This window comes from Notothenia coriiceps, unplaced genomic scaffold (assembly GCF_000735185.1).
Source record: "Notothenia coriiceps isolate Sejong01 unplaced genomic scaffold, NC01 NC01_scaffold00017984, whole genome shotgun sequence".
Taxonomy (NCBI): domain Eukaryota; kingdom Metazoa; phylum Chordata; class Actinopteri; order Perciformes; family Nototheniidae; genus Notothenia; species Notothenia coriiceps.
In genome coordinates this window covers 207,892-234,762 of record NW_011350685.1, presented here as the reverse complement: position 1 = coordinate 234,762, position 26,871 = coordinate 207,892, and the positions used below count along the sequence as shown (strand labels likewise).

General features: G+C 39.5%; 1 protein-coding gene across 1 annotated transcript; it reads right to left on the bottom strand.

The window, feature by feature from the left end:
* Positions 1-3,328: 3,328 nt before the first annotated feature.
* dusp4 (dual specificity phosphatase 4) lies at positions 3,329-12,526 on the bottom strand. Its single transcript, XM_010777308.1, has 5 exons — positions 11,950-12,526; positions 10,476-10,603; positions 8,436-8,655; positions 5,922-6,160; positions 3,329-5,886 (listed from the first exon to the last, which is right to left on the bottom strand). Exons 1-5 carry the CDS (start codon positions 12,317-12,319, stop codon positions 5,761-5,763), a joined length of 1,083 nt encoding a protein of 360 aa, XP_010775610.1. The 5' UTR covers positions 12,320-12,526; the 3' UTR covers positions 3,329-5,760.
* Between the last annotated feature and the right edge of the window lie 14,345 nt (positions 12,527-26,871).

Here is a 26,871-nt window from a genome sequence, read left to right as displayed (position 1 = left end):
TTCATTTCTAAACAGTGCTATTTGTGTTTTTCTGAAGTCTATTCCATTTTTGTTTTCTTAACTCTTTTTTGTACTTTTACTTGACTATTTCTTCTATCTTGGAAGCCATTCAGCGGGCTGGTTACAGGCTTCAAAAGATAAATATGTGAGCACAGAGCTGCAGGTTGACAAAGGATAATAGATATGTTTTACCTAAAGATTATTTCACATTTTTGTTTGTACTAACATTTTAAAGTGACACTAACATGTATGAAAAAAAACCTCATAATAGCAAGATTAGCAAACTCCTCACATTACGTACTGTACCATTGAACTTTTTTTTAATGACCATGTTTTTTTCTGTTGATTATAATGTTGGATTAATGACACTGTACATCACACGTTTAGTTTCTTACATTTCCATCAAGTCGAGCAGTGCTGAGTCTTTGAAATTCCTTGAAACTGTGGAAAAAGGCTTTTAGAGTTTTTGAGAATGGATAGATTGCCTTTAAATTGCTATGAAATGTACTATGATAGATTTATCCAGATCTAGCCGATATTACGAAATACACTTTTAGACATCATTGAGGGATGGGTTATTCAATCTGACCAGGCTGCTCTGATCTTTTATTTTCATCCTGAATTCGTTAGCATTAGAGTGTCAGTAAAATTCAGATTTCAGCTGATTTGCACTTTAAATTAAAAGGTAAAGATGACGTTGGTCTGAGTTAAGAACATTGAATATAGTGTGAAGTCTAACATCTCCTGGATCTGACCTCAAATGAAACTATAATGGCAAAAGGTTTCAGTGAAAATAAGAGAGATGCAGCACTGGGACAGTTTACAAAGCATTCAGCCCGATGTTAAAAAGCATGCACTTAAACTATATTTGACCACGGTATTAAATGTTGTCTAGCATTTCACAACACAACTTAAAATCTAAAGTTCTGATTATATTTCTAAATTGGTGAATGACAAACAATGCAAGTTTTGCAAGACTGAACATACATATTTTCCTTTTTATGCTTAAACTCGCTGTGTCCCTGATCAGAGCACTAAGACGAGGGTTTCAGGAAGCGTCACTGTTGGAGTTTACGGTGTGACTTCATTACGGTCAGGAGCACTTTGGATTTATTAGCAGAAAGCTGTGGGCTTTGTTTTAAACGAGACTGTACATAAACTAACTCCAGATGGGCCTTTTATAGATGATTTGAAATGTATTGTTCTTTTTCCTTTGAAAGACTTTTTTTATGTAATAACTATTTGATGTGTGTTTGAGCTGGCCTTTGTCTCCTTCGGTCTCAAGGGTCAGTCAGCCTTTTTATGTAAATACTTTGGAGGTGTGTGTGTGTGTGTGTGTGTGTGTGTGTGTGTGTGTGTGTGTGTGTGTGTGTGTGTGTGTGTGTGTGTGTGTGTGTGTGTGAGTGAGTGTTCAATCAATCCATGCCTATTCTTCTGACCTGCCTTCTACCAAACGGTTTAATTAACACATTTCCTCTTCAGTGATGTTTGACTTCCTGTTGTACAGACGGTTGTACAGAGCTGCTGACCAGCTAACATGTGTAACGGATACACTTCTAACTGTTGTACAGAAGAAAATCTTAATAAAAGAACTTAACGTGTATACCTGTGTTAAGTATTTTTTTCATTCTGTACGGTCACTAAACATGATGCACATTTGATTTAATAATACCTATAGATGTGTTAATTTAACTTCCCTAAAGTCAATTGTATTTATATTTAATACATACCTTAATATTTTGTTAAGATATTTGTCAACATCCTAAACTATGACTTATTTGGGACATAATACACAATCTTTTCTGATATGTTTGACAAACTGTTGTTTTTTCTGATATTTTCCACACACTTTATTTTTGTGTAATTTCCGATTATTTTGACATAGTATACTATATTGTTGTACATACTATACAATAACTTATTTCCACATGATAAACAATGACTTTTTTTCATCATATTCCGATATAGTATGTCAAAATAACAATTTGTTGTATAACATGTCTAAAAAAGTCATTGTATAGTATTTTGAAAGTCTCAGAAAAAAAACTAGAAAAAAATGAATATCAGAGACTTTTCTGGGACAGTAGGCTATACTATGTCGTTTTTTCGATACACTGTACCATGTACTTATTGTATGACATTTTATTGGCAACAGGTGAGGGTGTGAAGTGTATTTACTATCTGCAAATGAACAAAGATAACTGGCATTTACACACTATGACACTATGATGGAGCAAATATTAAGCATTAACTTCACATATATTTTCCACAACTATTTTAGTATGTGTGTGTAGGAAAAAAAATCTTGACAGAATCTTTGTGAAACGCTTATGGAGTGGGGTTTAGCAAATAAAGGAATATTTATGCATATGTCGCTTTTTTGATAAGGGTCCCCCTTATATCAAATGTAAATATGTTGAAAAAAATACCAATCAAGGCCCCTCGCCTTTGGACAAAATCTTTAACCTCAACATTATAATATAATATTAAACTGCTGATGTTTTATCATTCATTTCATATGATCTTACCTTTCTCCAGCTTCCTTCACTTCCTCCTGAGTCCCTGAATAAACAAGAGACCATATTTTTCTTTAGTCAACTATACTAACGTTACTATAGCATGCTGTTCACAGACAGTTGCCTCGTCTAGGAGGAAAAGCACAACGGAAACTGATGACACTAACGATGGCTGTGTTCCATTTGGTTCCATTCCGTCTCCCAGTGAGTAACTCCAGAGAGCTCGCATGCACAACACCGGGACATCCCCTAATTGGAACGCAGCCATCATTATTTGTATTGAATCCACCTGTGCATTTCCTACCGTGACGATTTAAATGAGCTACCTTCTGATTGGTTAGTGCTATGCTCATGTGTTGTGGATGTTACCGTTTGAAACAGGTTGAGGACGATTCAATGTTCTCACCACTGGGGGGCAGTCTTTGCTTACACTCCCATATTTAAAAATGAGCGTAAAATTAACAAATAGGTGACATTATAAAAGACACATATACACAATATGTCAGTTGTTTTCCCGTTTTGTCAAAAAATCCGTTTGAATACTTTTATTGTTTCATATTATTTAAAGCAGGGATATTGAACTGAATAGTTAAATCTGCATCATCGAGTTCATTTCTACTTCTGTGTGTAATACCTTCTAAATAACCCGTGGTGTGTGTCTTAACAAAATGATATCATTCACGGTTTCAATTTAGCCTTATATGAAATTGTGTGTATGCTTATACAATATATTTGATTAGTTTCAAACACCACCATAACAAAAAAGGACATACAACCTATTACTTAAGAACATTTTTTATTCAACAGTGGATCTTCAGTAATAAATAAATGTACAGATAATTCATTCCACAATAAAATTGAGGGAAAGTTGTATTTTTTTTTTTTTAAATATAAATGTCCAAGTGGAGGATTGATATTGCCGTGATGGGTAAACATCATTGACCAGACAGAGAGACGGAGTGACGCAGAGAGGCAGACAGGCTGACAGACAGACAAATAGACGATTACCACACAGATGTGTACAAAGTATTGCGTTTCTCACTGATTGGCTCTCTCATCTCTCTCTGTCTCCCTCCCTACATGGAGCAAATGCAAAGTCTATTCAGTTTACCATCACCATGATGTTCAAATCAATCATAAATTATAAATACAGTATTGCATCACTTCAAAGTGCTACAGAGATAGGTGCCGACAATCTTCAAAAACAGAAACAGATTTTGTGTGTGTGTGTGTGTGTGTGTGTGTGTGTGTGTGTGTGTGTGTGTGTGTGTGTGTGTGTGTGTGTGTGTGTGTGTGTGTGTGTGTGTGTGTGAGCGACCATGATGGTTCTGTGCCTTTGGATTTCTAGCACAGAGTGTAAAGCTCAGCCTGGTCAAAAGCAGAAGCGATACAAACATCGTCTAAAAGTGTGACATTATGAAAATGGCGTGATGTTTGGCTTTGACGCCCAGAAAGTGGAGATGTGTGGACAATCTTCAAAAACAGAGAATCTAAATAACTAAATAATAACATTTATTGGATTATAAAACGTTTCGTAAAAACCCAAAGCTCTCTTCTCTTTATTACTTCATCACGCTTCATTTTTTCAGTATGGATTTAAAAGGGGGAATCAATCAGTCTCTAGTGGATAGGGTCCCTGATGTTTGCTCAGCATTGTCTTTGAAAATATGGCCGATAGGAACAAATGTTGCCTCTAAATTGTCGCACATTTTCTCATATAAAAGATGTAGAAGCACACATGACAAATGTATTTTTTTCTCTAGACATCATGTTCAAATTCTCATTATTTTCGGTTTATGTCTATTAATGGTTAAGGAAGTTTGTTTTGTATCCTTGGAAAACACTGCTTTAATTCTTTTTTATGGCGGGTCAGGCTGAAAAATGGCCTTTCCAAATGTTGAATTATAATATCAAATATTGAATTGCTCAAATACATTATGTTTGTATCCATCTGTGAGAGATGAAGAGAGAAGCTTCAGACCTTTTGGAATTAGAGTCTGTACTGCTGAAATGCTGACGTTTGTTATGTTTGACCAACATTCAGCAATCGGCTTTCTAGCAGCACGCCAACATCTTTAGGATACCTTTGTGAACAAGGCACAAACATCTGTAAAGGACCATTCGGGGGTGATGCACATTTCAGCCATCAACATTTTCCAAAGCATCCTACTGGAGCTAGTGTTCGCAGAAAATAACCTTAAAACACATGTATTTCTTTGGAAATGGTTCATAGCGAAGAAAAATAATATTGATGTTAAATCATACATAACCAGCTGAATGGTCCTTTACGTGGTCGTCTTGCAGATTCACTGTGCTTCAAATTCTGCCCTCTGATCGAAAAAAGCTTTTTAGCAGTTGTCCTTTCGTCGAAAAAACAACGTTTTAGTAATGTAGCAGTAGCTGTTCCCTTCAGTGGGGTTTCCCAGTCCATTTACCAGGGCCCTGGCCTTCATTTGGCATCTTATTTGATTTATTTAGCCTCTTCAGTGAGGAGATGAGGAGCAGAGGAGAGGGGGCGGACAGGGTGAAGATGAGACACAGAGATGAGAGGAGGGAAGGAATATAAAAGGATGAAAAGGGGAGATGAGAGGGGAGAGGACGGTGTAGGGGGGGGGGCAGAGAGAGGAAGAGGACGTATGAAAGACAGGAAGCCCCGGTCGGAGCACCTGTCACGGAAGAGGCTCCTGCTTTCTATCACCGTCTCCTCGCCTCTCTTTTCCATCCATCTGCCAACAGGAGGGACACCCAAAGGGGAAAGAGCGGGTGCTTAAAATTCTCCTTCCTTCCTGTGTCCATCTCCTCTCCTAAAGACCTGTCCTCTCCATAGCAACCGACCCTGTCTTCATACTGAGCTTATTCAGTTGGTAGTCATGAATGTGTGTGTGTGCGAGGCAGAGCGAGAGAGTGTTTTGCTGCTGCTCATGCCTCTGTGTCAGTGCATGTTGTTGAGTTTCAAAGAAGAGTGTGTGTCTTCTGTTGACGTCAGTCTGACACTTTACATTTGAAAGACAGTTCATTTTTGGTCTATTTGAAGAAACCTTGTGTTAAAATGGAAGGAGCGTTGGCTGGTTTCTGTAAAAACATTTGTTCAGTCTTCGAGTTTTGAATCAGGCACCGTGACGCTTCTCACCTCCCTGTCCTGGAAGCATGTACATACCGGTCAGTAAGACTGACAGATCTTCCAGCCAATGGCAGCCCAGTCTGTGAGTCAGTTAATTGGGTAAAGGCTGCGATTGGCTAACCATCAGCATCCGGGGGACGTTGTGAGTGGGCCGTGGTGCAGGTAGGCGGGGTTCACCACGGAAACAGGGAAGTTAAAAATGAACGGAGAGGTGGGCGTGGCCGACGTCACCGTGGTGACCGTGGAGGACTTGGGTCCGAGCAGCGGGCTGGCCGTGGCGCCGCCGTGGCGGCCGCCTCGGCAGCGCACGAGGTGGCGAGGAGCTGCGACTCGAACTGCAGCAGCTGGCCCATGAAGCTGAAGTTGGGGGAGATGATGCTGCGCCGCCGCCGCACAAACTCAAAGGCTTCGTCCAGACGCACCCTCTTCCTCTTCATCAGGTAGGCTAAGCAGATGGTGGCGGAGCGGGAGATGCCCGCCTGACAATGGACCAGGACCCGCCCACTGGAGTCCCTTACCGAATCTGTGGAGAGAGGGAGGGTCATAGGTCAGAAAGTTTTACTAGCTAATTATTGTTTGTTTGACTGTACAGCACTTTGGAGATTTGAAAGTGTTTTATAAATAAAGCTTTATTGTATTGTATCACTCAGTTTGACAAGAAATATCACTATTTAATAGATTGCCATAGATTTAGTACAGATGTTCATGCTCACCAGAGGACGTCCTTATTATTTCATCTAGATTTACCAGTCAGATATGTCAACCTCTACTAAATGGATTCGTCAAGATTTAGAATATTCTCACACTTTATCCTAATTTTCAATGTTGGCCTCAGATGTTGTACGTTCATGGTTCCCAGATGAGGTACCCTGATGACTTTAATTGTAAAAAAAAATGACATTCAAGCTCAATTTCAGTCATGGATATTGACACTTTTCCAGGGTATGTGTTAAATGTAATTAAAGGGCTCCAACATGTTTATAGCAGTTCATGTGAGGATGCATTTGAAGCCGGTCGTACTTATCATAGCCTTATGGCACCAATACACCTTCAAATGTAAATCTCAGTTTAAAAGAGAATATCATAGTTCATTGACAAATCTTTCCTCGTGTCTAGCTCCTAATCTTTAGTTATTTGTCGGAAAATATTGTTGTGCTTTGTGAACGGACGAAGAAAGGAATTTTATATCAACGATTTTCCACAATCAAACTAATTGTTACCCGTAATGCCATTTTTTTTAACAGACGTACAGCTTTGCCTCAAGCAGTTCTCATTTCTTCTCCTCTACACTTTTCATTCAAACCAACCTCCAAGTGAGAAAGCAGCAAATGACATTTATCTGAAACACGCAAGTGCAAATAAATGTGAGTCATCAGCCTCTTTCACACTTCCTCCCCTGTCCTATTTCTGTCTCTGCCTCTTTCAGTATGTTTAGACGCATGGGATTACTTTGATACTGCGAGCAACAACATTGAGGAAGTAGTTTGATTAGATCCTTTACAGTAACTGCATTTCCCCAAGAGAAACAACAATCAGCTGGACAGTCATGTAATGGAGCATGTTAGCATGGACTGCTAGACATTTAAAAAAAGATAATAGGCTGATATTTTGTTTTATATATTCTTTTGCATGCAGATTAATTCCATCTAAGTTTCCACTACTGACATCAAATAAAATGCACCAGTTTAACCATAGGTGATTTTTAGCGGATTGATAACAACCAACTCACACCATTTTGTTTTGTGTCTTGCTTTACTTTTTAGCCGTCTATATATTTCAGACAGTTTTCAGGTAACTCAACACGGCGTCTGTTCACCCGGTAACAGAGGATGAGTCAGACTCTAGTCCCACAGCAGCTAACTATGACGCATACCAGCATCTACACACACACACACACACACACACACACACACACACACACACACACACACACACACACACACACACACACACACACACACACACACACACACACTCACCAGAGTACACGCTAACAGACATACACTCAGCCCTGAAACCACGTAGATGCACAGCATGGATATCAAACGCAAATCACACACTAACCGTAATAACACGCAAACACAGAGAAATCGTGTTCCAGAGAAATTGGAATATTTTCTCATAGTCTTTCTCATTCTCAAATTCCTTTCTTCCATCTTTTCTGTGCTTGTACGACATCGTTTTTGTTTTGCTACTTAACTATTCTTAGATTTTGGTGCGTATTTCCTCTCTCTGCGAAACCTGCTTTAATGTGACGGATAAATGGCTACTCGTAAAAAAAATGTTGTCTAAAGAAATTCTCAGACTCTCAGAAAAGGCAAAGAAAATAATATCTCAGCTGTTATTTTCCATATTGTATGATTAATATTATTGTATTTTAATGATCTATAATTTCAAGATAATGCAAAACTTGATATGTTAGAATAAGCTGCTTCTCCTTGTCTTACATTAAAGTCATTGGATGTGTTTGGGACTAGGACATCGTGAGGTGCATTTTCCAAAATGTTCTGCAGTTTAATAGTCAAACAAATAATGGAGAAAATAATCAGCTGTTAATCCAATAATGACAATAACTCAGTCAGTTGGCGACCTACATATGTCTTCTCATTGATAATAGAAATGTTATTGGAATGTTTGAGCAGACATAACAACAATATGAACTTGACTAAATACGAAAAAAATGAACCACATAAAGCTCCTCTGCAAAGAAAGACACACACACACACACACACACACACACACACACACACACACACACACACACACACACACACACACACACACACACACACACTGACCTATGAACTCAATAGCCTCCAGGAACCAGCAGCTGATGTCCTCTTTATGGTTGTCTTCCACAGGGATACACTTGTACTGGTACGCCCCCTCGAAGTGGTTGGGACAGTCGGCGGACACGTTCAGCAGGGCGGAGATTCCTGTGGCGTCCAAAACCTCTTTCTTTGAGGCGTGGAGGGCGCTGCCGAGGTAGAGGAACGGGAGGATCTCCACCGGGCCGCCCTGGACGGATGGAAGAGGGATGATTAATCAGTTGAAGAGACAGATTCTCAGTACAGTCATTTTTATTAAGAAACATCCTCTGACCTAACCCGAAGAGCCATGGTAGTCAGAAGAGACTTAGAGAGCTAACACGATGAGACAAAGCTTCCACTGTCTCAGTTCAGATGACTTCAGTATAAAGTGTGATCTCTCCTAAATATATTTCTGATCATTTTTCCAAGCCTTAAATCAGACAGGGGTAGCTTTGTATCTGTTTGATCAATCAGTCATTTGATAAGGGCTGCTCCGTTTCAAGCTGAGTCATTTTCTCAATAAGGAAACATATCTGTGATTATGAGTCAAGTGTACAGAAATATTATTGTGTTTTAAATTTATCAGTAAAACAGATGTTTCATGGGGGTTTACATCCTGTCATGTTGCAATAAGGACACCTTGTACTTGTTCTGTCATTACACTCTACTGGTGGAAGATTGGTTTTACTCAATGATTTATGACACAGCATCAACTGAGCACACGGTGGCATTTCCTAGAAACAGGAAGTATCTCACGGAGCAGAAAAATATGACCTATCATAATCAGAACCATAAAGCATCCAAGGTAAAAAAAAACATTATGACCTGGTGTTCTTTCAAAGCAAGTTCCAATGTAAGACTAGTGGTCTTGTTTTCCCTTTTGAATGGATGTGAGGGGTCAGCCAGCTGTCAGTCTATACCGGTAGTGAGACTTATTGACAGAAAGCTCGGTCTGTTTATGTCACTGCCGCTGACGACCTCGTGCTGACACAGCATCAGGATGTGATCAATACTGCTAAGAGATGTAATGTGAGGAGAGAGAGGGCGGGGTGGACGCTGGGAGGAAAATGGAGAGTGAGATACCGAAAAACAGGAAGCTACTTTTAATGCTGAATAGTGCGGGCGAGACTATCGAGCATTCTTCTCAGAAAAAACGCACAGAGGCTGGATTGTCTGCGTCTCTCTCCTCATGCGTTTCGGGGGGGAATTAAACCCCCGAGCCTCATGTGACTGTGAACGTTGCATCAAATATGCAGGCTCCAAACAGCAGATCACTAACCAGCTAAACGAGACCGACCGGGTCACAGGAAGTAAGGCAGAGGTGAATCAATACTGACCTATGACCTGTAGCCTATCATTAGACAAATAACTCACTCAAACAAAAGAAAATATTCCCAAGAGGTTACATTGCTTTATCGAGGGCTGCTCGATTATGGCAAAAATCATAATCTCGATTATTTGGGTCAATAATTGATATCACGATTATTAAAAACGATTATCCATTTACTTTGAAAACATCAATTTATTTAAGAGAAAAAAATGTAACAGTATGTTTTTAACAGTTGATTACCCTGAACCTTAAGTATAATTCAACTGAAAAACCAATAAAAAAATAATGAATTAAAAAAAAATAAAAGTTTTATTTCGATTACGTTGTTTTCGTAATCGTTGTAAGCCATAATCATAATTGCGATTAAAATACGATTAATTGAGCAGCCCTACTTTTACCCTAGCATGGCCTTTACACTGACAAACAAGCTTGTAACTACACTGTCACTGCTTTCACAATCCAGACCGGATAAGGAAATGTGCTTGAATGGGCGTGGGAAAGTGAACAAAAGTGATGTTGCGAACCAAAAAACGTTGAGTGTTTGCACCCAGCAGATCATGGTGTCGATGATTCAAACTAAACTTGACTTTCACAGGCTGTAACAATGATTTGACTGAAGTGACATTACACTGACATTGGTCAATGTTAAGTATATTACTTAAACAGTCCCTTAAGGGCTGATCATGTGTTGTTTTTACCTGGTCGTGGTGCGGCGTCCCACAAGACGAGCAGGAAGAGTCGACGCTGGACTGGCTGGTGAGGGGCGGTAAGGATTTGGTCTTTATACAAAACTCTGGGTACTCTGAGAAAAACCTGTCGTATCCACCTAGAAAAGAGACATCCAGATTAAGTACCATTCATCCTACACATCACATTAGACACAATCCGAGTGAGATATAATCACTACTTGGAAATGTAAGATCCTCCTGGAACAGTGATTTGTGTTTGTGTGGGTGGGAGGGAGGGGAGTTTATGTGCTTAGAACTCTACAGCAGCATGCATAAGGACTACAAAAGCATGGCAGCCTACATTACAATTGCTGCACAATCATACATACATAAGGTCTATTCCACCAGGCCCTGAACTACTCTCTCTTGTGGTTACTACCGTGGATTTGAAAACAATGTCGTCATCCCTTTTTTCTTTTTGTTGCATCTGTAGGCTGCTCTGTGCACCTCAGGGATCACATCAGATGAACTGGGAAATGTCATCTTTATAAGCTACACACAGTCTCTCCTGTGCTTCAAGGCGACTACGTCATTATGATACACACATACAAAAAGAGTGCGCCACAGCTTGCAGCAGCTGCCTTTTCAGAATCCCTGCAGCCTAAATATAGGCTGGAGGGTAAATAAAGCGTTGATTTTTTTTGAATTTTACAGCTTTTTATCTTCTATTTCTACCCGAAGGGCACTGTTTCTGAAAGGATCATGTACCCTGTAAGTCCCTCCGGTTTGATGTGGCCTCTACGCATTGGCATTACCTCATTCACTCAGCTCAGGGCATTGGTCTGTGTGTGAATGTGTTCAGCTGTGAGTGACTGAGTGAGTGTGTGTATTGTAGAAAAATAATAACACCAGTGCATACAAATAGAGTAGGCCCATTTAGGAGGACATGTCAATCTTTTGTTAATAAAGCAGCTACAAAAACACATACTCAGCCTTTATGAAGGTAATAAAGAACAATATTGAATGCCTGTGAAAAACTAAATAAACAATGACCCAGATAGGATGGTGGCATATTGAAATTCAACTTTTGATCAAATCTATAGCTATAATTACTATTGTAAAGCCTCAAAAAGAACATTATCATTAACGTGTCATTTTTATCCATTTAAAAATGTTTCTGTTTACTAACACAGAGAATTATTTTCAAAAATAAGCTCCATTTGAATATGGATATATTATTACAAAACAACATTTTTAAAGATAACAAAACAATATATATAGTCATTGTTTAGTTTGTTATTGCCTAATTTAAAGGCTGAATAAAGCATGTTTAAATCATTAATACAACAAATCTACTATTATACATTTTGCATATCTTTATTGTCCTACATTAGGGTTAAATCAAATAATAAATGAAGGCAGAATCCTTACTGGTGCGAGTGTAGCTTATAATAATAACATGATGCACCTGACCCCACGTTCAATAACAAAGCACTGTATTTACCTTTCAGCAGGTATATGAGTGTTCCGGAGGAGTCGCTGCACACCGCGTTGAGCACCAGAGTCAGCGTGCTGTCCTCTTTCACCGTCTCCGAGTCCGGCGTCCTCTCGTCGTACAGCACCACGGCGGAGTACATCCCGGAGCGGAGGCGTTCACGGACCTCCTCGTCCCCGGCCAGTATCTGGTCCAGGCTGAGCACGGAGCCCTTGGCCCTGCGGCGAACGATAGTGTTACAGCGGGCGTTGACGGCTCCGCGGATGTGTCCCGCGTTGAAGGCGAGGAAAGAGCGGCAGTCCAGCAGCAGGCACTTGGCACTGTCGTCCTTTAATAACCGCTTCACCACCGGACAGTCCATCTCGCGTAGGTCCCCCATAGCACGTCGTATTTTGAGCTGCGTAGGTAAGCTTCACTGTCGGTTATCTCCTCGGTTTGGTTCTCGCACAGTGTGCCCGCACCACCCTCCCAAATTCAGTTCCTGCGTTTGGTTTAATCTATTCACGCATTGTAAACGCACTACTCCTCGCTCTCAGTCCGCAGCTATCAGTCCGCAGCTCTCTCTCTCTCTCTCTCTCTCTCTCTCTCTCTCTCTCTCTCTCTCTCTCTCTCTCTCTCTCTCTCTCTCTCTCTCTCTCTCTCTCTCTCTCTCTCTCTGGGTGTGCATTGTTTCTCTTTTTCCCTGTGAATGGGTGCATCGCGTTGGAGCGGAAGTGACGTCAACCCCTAGCAGCCAATCAAAAAGGGTCCAGTTTCCCGTCCCCTTTTCTCCACCGCCGTTCATTCATAAAATAAAAAAACAGACGGACATCAATGAAATGAGAGGCGATGGGGAAGGAGATTAGACTCCATGGGGAGGTTGGCAACAATTGCCATGTTTTAACCAGCTCATGGCCACATTGGAATACTAGTTTCTGATGATTGAATAAAAGGCTACAACGTACAAAACAAGGGATTTTACATTCAAAGTCTTCAATAACAAAAAAACGAATTTACTATTTTGGCCTAAATTCAAGTCTTTAAACGTGCATAATTACAATTTCCACATAATGAATCAAATTAATATGAAAAGTATGTGTGCTTGTATAATATATTAATAAACTTTGTTTATCTAGCTTTTCTAAAACAGCCCAGAAAAAAATAAAATAAATATTTGTCCACTATATTAGCTGTGAAAAGACGCTAATTTTTGCAGCAACTTTATAAGAAGGCATTAGCTGTCTAGCACAACTTCTGTCACCTTGCCCCTATTGGCCATAGATAAATGAGTGCAGCTTTAAGATATCCCTTTTTCATTTTTATACTTTTAACTTATCATTGAAAAATAAAATTGTAATCAAAATTCAATTGTACATTACACTTATTATTTGAATATTATTTCCATTTAAGATTCAGTGCAACTACTGCACTATTATATTGATATTGTCTGGTCGTGGTAAGCTGAAAAATGATCTGGACCACATTAGGGTGTGCATACGTGCTCAAAAAACGTTTGTGTGTGTGTGTCTGTCTGAGTGTGCATCTGTGTGTTTGAGGGTGTGTGATCCTACAAACGGAAACACAATTTGCATCTCCTATCACACAGCCTTGGTGAGCGTGCTCAGGTATTTGCATGTTGATCCCATTTCCATGGTTACGAGAGAAAAAAGAGCAGCACGGCAGCAAATGAGAGGAAAAACGCAGACACACTGACACAAACAGACTGGCTCAAAAAATGCAGACACTCAAGCCGAAAGAGAAATAATCTGATCATTAAAATATTGTAGCATTTCCTAAATAGATGGATTTATTATGAATGGGTGTATGTGGGAATACTCTATTCTTCATTATTATTGGATATGCCGACAAGATGTAACTGATATAATACAAGTATGTTCTGACAGTAAATGTGAAGTGACACCTGATAGCTGATGATCGGTATCAGAAACTGCTGAAATTCTTAAATGTCATTTTTCCTGTCTGACAAAAAAAGAGACTGTCTAGACTCCACAGAAAGCAAAACCCCAAAAGAGGAAATGTTGCTTGGATATAAGAACATAACAGAAAAACAGTATTTAGGCATTTAACAGAGAATTAAACTGTATGAAATGTAACTACATTAACTTTGAATGACTTGCAATGGAGTATGTTGATCCAAAACAGGAATTGAAAGTGAAAAGAGTCACTCAATGCATAAAATGATGTATACCATGTCCTTAATGTATGTAGTTTGCTACGTGGCAACATTATGCGAGTACTTTAAGATAAAGAGGTGGGATGGAAGGTGGAGAAAGAGACAACAACAGTCAAATCAGGGATGAAGAGGAGAGAGATGATGAGAGAGATGGACGAGGGACGGAGATGGGGGGGGTGATAGAGTACGAAAAAGCTTGAGCTTGATTGCAGTCTTTAGTGTCCCATATAAACACACACAGACACCACGCCACATTACAACCAACCCTAAATAATGCCTCTCACTGGCAGGATGGTGCTGCTACCGTAGCAACAAGGGAGAGGTGTGGGAGGGCGGAGACATCAGGCAGGGGGCTACAGGGCGATTGGCTGGAAAAAGACTCTGTACGGATTTCATCCCTCCTTCCCTCCGCTTCATCTTGTCAATCCATTCCCTCCTTAACATCCCTCGCCTGCATGCCGTCATCCATCAATATAGTGGAGAGAGAGGGTACAGTATTCTGTTAATGAGCTTTGCACACGTCAGTGTTGATAAGTATCTCTCATATTCCTTGTTTACTCGATGTTCTGCCCTCTAATCCCGCGTCTTTTTCTCTCCTGTTTCTATATTGTTTTTTATTTTTGTTTCTCTTTTACAGGCCCAGTGTGTATTACGTGATTTTTCTTGTAAATGTGGTAGCATTTCCCATTTGTAGTCCCTAGACAGGTGTTACAGTGTTCTCAAAAACAGCTAAGCAAACATATAAATAGGGACGATTATTGTTAGAAAAGATTATAAGGGCTTTAGGGTAGAACATAATCATGCTACGTGTTAAGTACTTAACAAAAACATGCAACACAGAAGAATGTGTAATTTGTGCAGGAAAGCAACAGAAAATAAAGGCCAAGATATCGTGACACACAAGAATTATATCATTCTCATTCGCAAGAGAGCCAGTAACTTTAAACTGTCAAACCATTTATTTTAATGGGCTTTACATTTGTAGTTTGTAATATAGCTGTGGTTCAAATGTATGATATATTTAAACAGTATATACAATATAAATGGTGATTGATGCATAGTACTGGGAACTGCTATTGCTATAGTAGGGAAAACCTGAGAACAAATTAAGTTGTCAAGACAGGAGAATTAAACCACACCAACACACCATAGAAAACAACACACACTTTACCAAGTGTTTGTGTGTGTGTGAGGGTGTGTGTGGGTGTGTAATGCATGTGTGTATGTTCCAGATCAACCCCACTCTCTAATCCCATAATCCAGTGGTTAAGCCTTGACTGAGTGCCGCAACATTTTCATGAATGAGGTTGTGTCGTTTGTCATGTGTCTGTGCCAGTGTGTCGATACAAGCAGAGAGAGAAAGAGAGAGAGAGGTATGAAGGATAAACAAATGTGTGTGTGTGTGTGTGTGTGTGTGTGAATATATGAGGGATGAGAGAGGCTTTAAGGACACAGACAGCAGAAAGAGAAAAAGGGAACAGAGAGAAAGAGGGTGAAGGATAGAGGCAGGGAGAGCTGAGCAGCGGAAGTGAGTAAGTGGCATGGTGGGGGTTGTTACTCAGTTTGGAGCTGATCCATAGTTTCTTTCTGAGACAAATTCTCGTGGCTGACAGACAACACCTCCACTGGAACGACCAAAGAACAAATGATATTTTTCCACTCTTCATTTGAAATAAAAACAGCAACAAACAGCATTGTTTTAATCAAATATATGCAACAGGGTACGATAAGGGAATTACTTTTCAACTCCAGGGGAAAGAAAACCTGGACTGCTGTTTTGGATGAAAACACATGATGCCAATGCTTTTGGGAAATGTCTTTGGGTTGATGTTTTTCCAGAGCTGTTTTGGGAGACACTTCTGGTTAATGAGTAATACAGATAACCAGCATGCTTATCCCCATTTCAATGGCCCAGCTTGCAGAACACACACACACAGATACAAGGTCATTGCACTGAATCCCTTCCTGTCTGGACCTCACATGCTAACCTAGTGAACTCAAGGGTGCAGGCTTTCTGTCGGCACACACACACGTACCTTATTACGTTTTGCTCCCACTGGTTTTTGTGAATGGTAACTGTGAGTTCCTTATTTGGTTGTTTGCGTTGCCTACTTCCTCCTCAACCTTAAGTGCACTCACTGCCCTATTTGACTATCCATGGTTCACCAACGCATCAGAAACAACATCCTAGACAACCTGGATACGCCCCAGTTTGCAAACAGAGACAACAGAGAATGCTGTCTCAGCTGCCCATCATCTGAAAAATAACAACACCTATGTCAGAATGCTGTTTGTTGATTTCAAGTCAGCAACAAAAGCCCACACATTAAACTGATTGTGCAAACTTAACACTCTGAGTTTTGAGTACTACACTCTGCAGCTGATATTGGACTTCTTCACAAACAGACTTGAGGCAGTTTGGATGGTCAGTCACGCCTCTTCCACTTTAGTGACAAACTCCGGAGTCCCCCAGGGCTGTATGCTCAGACCTCTCCTGTTTCCTTAAGACTGTAACCCCCAACATGAAGAGAACATCTCAATCCTGGTAAAAACAGGCTATATTTCTTAAGGAAACATAACAAGGCATAGTTCCTCCAACTTCTTGTTGACTTTTACAGAGAAGCAATAGCGGGCATTCTTGAAACATAACAAACTGGCATGGGACGGGTACGGCCAAGGACAGAAGGGCTCTACAGCAGGAAATGAAGACTTTGCAGAATACCATTGGCCCCATTCACTTAGCATCACATTGGTGAGAAGAGGTGCCTGCAAAACCCAAAGCAAATCCACCGCCTGTTTACCCTTTAGAGAGATTAAAAAAAAGTATCCGCTATGCACTACCAAACTACAGAGCAGCTTTTCCATCTCAGAATGTAAGATTGTTTTACTTATCCTCCACAAATGTTTTGTTTTTTTATCTTATGTAGCAATTTAGTTTGCGAGAAAAGTATATTCTTATTTGATGTATTTAATTTCTCTATCTCTCGTAGTTTCTGTAATAACGTGAATGAATGTTTTTCCCATATTGTAACATTTTCTTATACCATGAATGGCGAAGGACCTCTACGGTGTTTTAGATAGTGGTACATGCTAATGCTTAGTTCCTAGCAGTGTGAGCAATACTGATCAACACTTCTTATGTCCATGGAAACCAATGTGAAGAACAGTAAAGTACAGTATAACACAAAGTGTACATTACATAAAGGACCCCATTGATAGTACTGCTTTACCAGTAGCATGACATGTTCAACCCTAATATTATCAACACACTTCACACACTCACAAAAACACAGTTATTCCTCATTCAAATGTTGGTGTGTGTTTTGAATAGTCAAAGCAGCACAGGATGAAACGATGAGATCATATTCAAACAGATATTTTCTCAAACCTCTGTAACACAGGGGCATGTGTGCAGTCAAGCATTATTGCTACACCTACAGCATTTTCAATCTACGAAGCCAATACAAATATTGTTTTAGTAAATGAGAGAAGTTGATCACAGCCTGGAGGAAGCTAAGGTAACTTCCTATTATAAATATTGTCTCACATCTTTGGCACAAGGCCAGTCTGCAGGTTCTGGCAGTCTGGGTAATGTCCACACATAGGCTGGTGATGAAAGGAAAATGGAAGATGAAGGTACACAGGCATTATGTTTGGATTATGTGATGATATAAAACAGTTCCCAGCAGAGTTTTGTATAATTTATGGCTAATTGTCGAGTTGCTATGGCCCATTCACACCAGATACACCTTCGAAATTCATCTGTGTGTTTTCACCAATTACATAGACAGAGATACTTGGTGACGAATGATAAATTGCGAGCCCTTGGTAACCTAGTTTGAAATCCACTGTAGCTCGCAAGCTAACAGCTAATATGCTAGTAAGCCAGGAATGTGCTAGTTTCAGTACATTTCTCTTCACAGGGTTTTTACTCCAAATAGTTTTTTGTTCTCTAGACTCAAAATTTTATTGAAGAGCGATACAAATTTCTGAGCTAGCAAGCTTAACAATTAGGCGTAATAGATCAGTTGCATAGAATTTCACTTTGTTTCGAGAATTATTTGTATACAGTACTCCTCTTTTTTTACGCAGTTAATACTCAAACAGAGGAGGTTATATTAAAGCACTTGGTGCAATATCTCAATGTTGGACTCTCTAGCTCTCGAGAGGTCAGCACTGACAACACGTGTCAAGAGTTCAGCTAAATTGAGATTTAGAAACAAAGTATACACAGCTTTACTTAATCCACTGGATTGTTTTGTTTTGCAAGCAAGCACTAATAGACTAAAGACAATATGAGAAGGATTTGGATACTAACCAATCTGTAACTTTGTGAATGAATGAAAACTGTGAGGATGATCTGCAGGTCAAAAGCAGACAGGGCCTAAACCCAATTTGTGTTTGTGTGGTTGTGTGTGCATCTGACATACAGAGATTAAAGACAGGAAACATACTGCCGTTGCAACTGTTTCCACATCTGTAAACATATTAAGCCTAAACTAGATATTGTGCTGTTTGCTGTGCTAAAATGTACCTAGACCCACTTGAACCTGGCATCGAACTCTGTCCGCCATCTCGTGTGGCCGAGCTGTGTCAGAGTTGGCACACATGTTGACGTCAAGCAATATGTCATGTTTTTAGTTTGAGAAACTGTGACAGAGCCAGAAACGGTGGTTACTAAGGCAACAAGGGGGGCAAATATGAAAGGTACAGATACACAAACACAAAAACACACACATGTGAGCACACAGAAATAAAAGGGATTGGAAATGCATGCACTGTCAAAGCACACATGTATACATTTAGATAAAGATGCTGAACCCACATTGACCTGTGTCTCAAATGATATTATTCAGTTTATTTCCCCAGAGAACATGAAGGGCAGCTGACTAGTGATGTTGGACACAAGGTAAGAAGGGGGGGAGAGGAAGGCAGGAGATGAATGGGGGAGGGCCGAGAGGAAGCGAAGTGTCCTTGTTAATGTGACACAGTCACATTTAAGTGATTGAATTTCCTTTTTGCGAGTGTGTGTATGTGTGTGTGTGTGTGTGTGTGTGTGTGTATGTGTGTGTGTACAGGGGGTGTGTGTGTGTGTGTGTGTGTGTGTGTGTGTGTGTGTGTGTGTGTGTGTGTGTGTGTGTGTGTGTGTGTGTGTGTGTGTGTGTGTGTGTTTCTGTATGAGTGTATAGCCATGAGTCAATTGCCCAATTGCTTGACAGCCAACATGACTCGAGTTACACAACACACAACTGATACATTTCCTCCTCAAATGAAACTCAGGGCTCGGGGTGTTGTCACAATCTGTCACAGCACCACAAAACTGAATCATATTATTTCCTGTGTGAAGTAACATTTCACAAGCTCTATCTTCCTTCCTGCATTCTTCCTTCTCCATGCAGTAAGAATATGCAACTGATAATGGAGTAAGATTCTGACCTAACCTTTTTAACGTAAACCTGATAGACCTTTATGGAAGAGCTTGAACCAAACAACCATTGCATGCTTTGCTTAGTGGAGTAAATATCCTGTCTCTTTTCATCAAAAAGGCTTTTATGATTGACTATTTCTGCCATTTAACTTATTTTTGTAGCTTACCAACGCTCTATACAAATTAAGTTCCTATACAACCAGAATATTGTCTTAAACAGGTTGTAATTGTTATAAATTAAAACACAACTTGGTGTAGTAAAAGATCATGGTTTGGTTTAAAACAAGTGTGTTTTTAATTGTATTAGAGTTATACTATGTAATATTTAAATATGTCAACATTTTGGTTTTTGGAGAGACGAAAACGGCAGTCTTTTCCATTCTAAGAGAATAGCAATTGTCACATATGAATATTAGCATGCGAGCAGATAAACTGGTAATGGAGGAGTTTCTTGTCATTTAACAACTGATTCCAGTAGCAGAACTGGTCAGGAAACAGGAAGAGACCATTAGTGTTTAAACACCTGAGCTTAACCCATTAAAACCAATCTCAATGGATTTCTTTACTAAATGACATGGAAACAATGCCTTAAGAAGCAAACACACATTGTTGTGCAATGTTGCCTGAAGGAAAATCAGCTAACAATAGCCTTCTTACAGCAGTAACCTGCCAGCTGCTGTCCACAGACACAGTGTGGGTGAACATGGGGGAGGAAGCAAACTCAAGCCAACCAAGGTCAGAACACAAACAGCTAGTTTAGCGAGCTTGAAAACCATTTCTAGCCATATTTTGTCAAAATGGCACTTATTTTATTGTACTGATGCATTGAGATGTTTTTATGGAGGTTTTGGAATTGGTTCTTTTTGCCAGATATCCTAAAACACATACAAAAATATGAACACACCTTTTGTTTGTAATTTTGAAAGACAGAGAGGTGGTTGTATTTCTGTTTTATGTCCGTGTTTGTTGAAACTTATGCATTGGATACAGCTTTTCCAAATAAGCACACACTAACAGTTACACTTACACACGCCGCATTCATCACAAACACACCCTATCCAAATAGATCATATTTGAGTATCTCTATCTGTGTGGGCAGTGTTTCTATAAAAAGCATTGTGCAACATTAAATCAGACAGGGCGATTGGAGAATTGGTCTTGGAGCTGGGAGCATATTTGTTTGAATAAATGAAACGATTAAAATACTCTGGAGAAGACGGATGCGATGGCTGGGCAGTCATGACTCCAATCCAAGTATTCTATTTTCATTTTACATCTCCACAAATACCGCCTTCTTCAGGATAAAAAATGAACACACAGATCACCTAAGGAGACAAGTAACAAAACTGCTACACACATCTTAAATCCTTTAAAACATTTATTTGACTTCAGTGGTATTAATTGGAAGATATCACATCTTCATACTGTTTATAATAAAGCATTGCTCTACCTTTAGGTCAAAATTGGTGTCTGGTACATTTTGCATTCTCCTGCAGACTTATTGCTTTATTTTTCATGTGAACTTATTGGTGAAAATGGTTAATGTAAAAGTATTGTATACTGGGCTTACAGGATGTTGAAAAAATAGATTGATAAATAATAATTGATGTGGAAGAGCATACTGTAAATACCCAGTAAACACCTTATATACAGTCTATGTCCTGACTACATAAAGGCCAAATATCTTTCTGCTGTCACAGGCTACAACATTGTGACTTTGTTTAAAAATCATATTCTCCTTCTGTTCAAATCTAATTGTACACTGTGTTTCAGACTTACAATCCGATGACTGAATATCATATTTCCGATGTGAGGATCAGGTCACATTGGAACAACCTCTTAGCTAATCTCATTGTTTTGTGTCTAATATGACATGATTTTTTGCCCTTTTTAAGCTCAAAGCATTATCAGCATTGACTTTTCCTTAGATGCCCGTTGTCTGTTTGTGCTGCAAGCAATACTGCCCATGCCCTTTCTGTCTATTAGTCAACCAGTAAAGAGCAACTTTTGGATGATATTTACAGAAGAGTTTGGCTGTTAGATAGAGGAGGTTACATAATATTGTGGTTGGCCCGATTCTGGGAACCAAAGATAGTTGGAGGGATTTATTTTTTAAGGAGCACTGTATCCTTCATATCAGATATGTCCTACTAACCAACTCCCATTCTAGCTGCAGGGGAAATTAATATTTCCCAAAAATGCTTCCCATGAGTGCTGCCATAAGGCTGTCACGTATTCGCCTCTGCATTGGGCTTTAATGGCATTGAAACTTGTGGTTGCCAGGAAACACTTGATAATATTTTGGGCCGCAATTGTGTGTCATGCTGGGAATATGACCCATCTCCTTTGCGCTTGAATTTCTCCTTGTATAGTGGGCATGTCTTTAATATTTCATTTGGTTTTTAAATCGTAAAACCATCCAAACCCCAGGAGGAGCATAACACCGGAAAGTACTGGAACTTACAGTCCAACTTACTCCCACTTACTCCAACAGTGGCAGCCTAAGTGTTTTTCTTACTGAGAGAGTTTTGCTGTAACCCATCGTGTGCTAACTGTTCTCTGTAACTGTGCAATGCAAATACCACTATTTCCTTGTACACTCCCCCTGGGATATATAAAAGAAAATGGGCATTGAAGACACAGTAATGTAGCAATACATTAAAATAACACTGAGTATACAATATAAGTGTGAGGGCTGAATGGAATTGAGAAAAAGGGGGGTTTAAATGCTCATTGGAGCCTAGATTTGGCTATAACTGCACCCGTGTTTGGGAGGCTTCTAAAAGCAAATCCCCATCCTACACTTGAATACACTGAATTATTTCCATTTTCAAAAAACAGCAAGCTTGCTTTCGGATTTTCGAAGTGAATAAGACTACAAGCTAAAGCCCTGACTAATGGCCAAAATGTAGGATCCACCTCCTATTTAAAAAACAAAACGGAACAGATAATTACCTATTTTTTGCAAAATACAAGTATTCTCAAGACAAAAATTGCAAACAAATGTGTTATGGCAACAATACAACAATACTTGGAAATGTAGTGGCTTGGATTAATATAACTACAGAAAGGGCTAAGTTATGTGACAAAAATAAATCAATGTTTGGGTTAAAATAGCTACAGTAGTGACATTACTTAAAAAGGAAAGTCCCGTCACAAAAAAAACTATTCTGGTTCACACAGGACACAAATTGTATCTTGGGTAATAGCCTGGTATTATTGGACCCTCCCTATTCCACCCCAACACCCTCTCTAAACAGGCTTTATCACTTTTAATAATGAATGGTTCACAGTCAAATTGATTTGTTTGGGATTAAATAAAATGACTGTTTGATTGTATCCTTACTTGATGAACAGGTTAATTACGTATGTGTTAATCATGGTCAGGAGTAAGAAAAGGACCATTAGACAGGTGATCTTAACCTGTTGATTCCAACTGTGTGAGCACTGCTAAAGATGTGGAAGAAACAATCCTGATATTGTTGTGTCTTTATCTGAGCTGTGGGAAATCAGCTTTCCCAACAGCTGAGGATAAACATACTTCTCACAGAGCTCGGTGACTTTAAGCAATCGGCACAGATTGAGCGTAAGAATGCTGTCTGGATTGGGCCTGACCAAGATTTACAATATGTTATAACAATTCCATCCATGGAGAGGAAGTCATTATGAGTGCAAGGATTATTTTTATGAAACTGTAGTCCTATATCTTTAAAACAACTCATGAGTATACACTTTTATTTTGAAAATAAAAAAAGGCTTCCTAAAACAGCTGGGAACTAGTTTTTAGCATTACTCAAATAAGAGGATTTAGTCGCTTTGATGGGAGCTATTTTCAGAGGTGGATTGATACACGTATGGTAGGCAGGACAATGTGGGACTTGATCAAATGTAACTACTGCAAAAGTTGATGGCAATGTGAATATCCCCGGGGCCAATGATGAGTTTTTCACCCAAGATACTATTTGGGAGACTTTTCATTCTACTCCCCCCCCCCTAAACATCTTCTTCCCTCTCTTCTCATCTGACCTCTTCCCTCATCTCATTCCTCCCATCCCTTTAGCTCCCACTTCCTCTCCTCTTCTTCCCCCCAAGCGGACATCACAGGTGACAGAGGCATTACCCCAGCAGGTAAAAACAGGTCAAGTGTTATTCCATGATGTTGAAATGGAGGTGGAGGAGATATGAGAGACATTAGAGGAGGACAAGGGCTTGGAAGTGTTTAAAAGACAGTGACAGTATTTCAATTAGAGATGAGAGTGGGAGTTTAAAGAGGTTTTTGCTATTTTCAACTTTAGCCTACACCCAACCACTCACTCAACCTCTGTGTTGCCTTTTCATTTCTCACAAAATGATTGAAACATCATGGACTTCAAACGTATTAAGACGTTATTTTACTAAGGGCGCTCCCAATGAGATGTGTTGTCCAATGAGAACATGAATTTAGATTGTTAGCCCTGTCTGCACATCTATCAACTTCCCCAACAAGTGACAGGAAGTTTATCAATATTTTATGGGCGACCTTAAACTCTAATGGTACAGTATAACAGGGAACTGCCTCACTACCTCTCTACTTCTGTCAGAGACACTCGCATCAGAAGATATAGGACCACTTGCTGCAACGAATGATTACATACTTATATGTGGTGTAGTGCTCTGCTCTCCCGAGGTTTCCCTGGGGAATCGTAGTTCGGCAGCACAGGGAAGATAAATGAGACAATTAAACGGTGCTCGATGGCACCTCGGTGACTAATGGCTTTCCCTTCCTGCTTGTCTGAGCGCAGACAAACACAGTAGTAAGCATCAAGCAGTGTGTTTACTGTTGCTTTGAAAGACACGTGCTTGTGTGTTTATTTGATTGTCTCACTACTGTATGTAGGCTGGAGGTTTGTTTCAGGAATGCATCTGCCAGAATTGAACATAGTAGAACAGTGAGATTACAAGATGAAACCAAAAGAACAGCTGCAGTTTGAAAAAAACAATGATTATTTATTATATCCTTATCCTTTATTTAATTAATGTACTGAACATCTGTATGGTGTTTTTTGTTTGTTTTACATGAGAATTTCGCAAGAAAAAAGGCAACACAAACCTTTAAACTTCTCCCTATAGTGTTTCCAGCATTAGCTGTTAGCATGTTAGCAGCTAATGTTAGCAAGTCTGACTTGTATCACTTCTTTATACATCCATGGGTAATACTTACGTGCTGGCACACTGAATACAAGTTTGATTAAGCAAAGCAAAAGTTAGCATGTAAGCTAACTTATTATGTTTTTATGGCTCTGTATACCCAAGACGACTTTAACAAATGTGCTGGGTTAATGTAACACACGTTGTTTACAGTGACTACTTCTGTGTGTGTTTGTGGCAGGGGTGGGCGTGGGGTTTTCCTGCCTTTACTTCCTGTTGTTCACCATATTAAAGGCTAACAGTCCACTGGGAGTAGACAGATAGGACAGTCATGTGGTAATTAGCTCTGCTCATTAAAAGTGACCTCAGGCTTTGTTCTGCCATCTGGATACACTGTCCTACCTCCTGTTAGACATGTGTGTGTCTGTGAGTGAGTGAAGGACATGATTTCCTGGATGGGAAATGACCCCACCTGTGGTATATTGTTATCTTCAAATGTTCCTCTCTACTTAGATATCTGTGCTTTATTTGTGCCTTGTGTAGCAGCTAAAACTGGCGTTTTCATTCATGTGAAGAAGAGCTTTTTGCTGTCATTTCTTTTTTTACTTTGATGAACTTTTAATATTCATACCACTGTTCAGTGTCTTCTATGTTGATACAGCTAACCATACTCCCTGGGGTTCAATACAAATTGTAAAGCTCTGACTCACCACAATACTCTTTGCATCCTAAAGGCTTCTTTATGCTTTTTGTCCCAAATGCCTGTTCAGAAATTTGAAAAAGGGCATTTGTGTATTCTACAACCTCAGCTTGGAATTAGTCGCAGAATGTCGCAGTGAATTCAACTTGTTAAAATACAAAAGAAGAGAATCAAGGGCATAACCTTAACACATCAATGTTTTCTCATAATATTATAAAATACAATAAAATAAGTAAATTCATGAAAAAAAAGAGTCCAACTCGCATCGTGTTGTGCAACAAAGTAACAATAAAGGAACCTTGTAACACTATGCCGCCTCTGCTCATCACATTCATTCACATGTGAATTACATTCTACAGAGCAAATTCACTAGGCCATTGTCTGTGTGTGCGTGGTCATCTGATTTTTAATTATATTTTAGAATGTGAGGGGGTGGACCACGAGGAGGTCTGTTTAGCCTGTAAAGAGAATAATGGCCACATGAAATTCCATTCATCGTAGACCTAAAGGAGTCAGGTTGAATATCGAGGACAGCCAACATATCCAAATTGAATCAACCTCTTATCAAACATCTGTATTGACATCTGTCATGACATCACTTATGACAGTAAGTCGCTCTTGCCTGGCGTACGTTGTGGTAAATAGGAATGGCAGCTATCAGACTGGTGCAGGGGGAGCAGTGAGTCATACCACCCTGTTCACTAGAACCCCATTTCCTTCCCGATCTCGTGTGATGTGAGGGAGTGAGGGAGGGAGAAACAGACACAGCGGCAGGGTGAGACAAGTGAGAAGTATGCACGTCTGCAGCATAATTCATGGTGTATAGGAGGGAGTATTGTAGTGTGTGTGAGAGAGAAAACAGCAACAAGAACACAGTAGGTTTGTTGAGCAGCTCTCTGCAGGACAAAAGCATCTTTCTAAGACACTTGCCTAGTCGATTACAGAGAGTGCAGGCAGCGCACATTTCATGCAAGTTACACACGCTCCAGTTCAGATTTAATATATATTTGCTGCTTGGATTTGTAAGAGCCAATACAGCAGTATTGTTGCACATGTTTATTTCTTTATATCTTGTCTATTTTTATGCAATTTAATATAATCTTACTCTACTTTAACAAGGTTTAATAGAAAAATGCTAATTTGTTTATTGTAGAATTAATTTGAATTCTGTTTTTTTTAAGATACAATGTGTGTGAAACTATGTTTATGTTATAGATGTTAACTGTCAAAAATGATACGGTTTGTAACCTCTTAAAGTGAATCTACTTGTTTATTAAACATTTTTTTAATGTTTCTTTAAATTCTGAAGGACTTTTACAGGGCTAAATGAAAAATGAATTAAAAAAAAAAAGGTTAATTTATTTCCCATCCTGAATAATCCAATGACCACTGAGATCTATTTTCGGGAAGCCCCAACTCCCAAAGTGGGAACCACCAGTATCAAAATTATAGAATATTTCATAAAATGTGAAAGAATTCAGAAACAGAAGAAGTGAATTACTT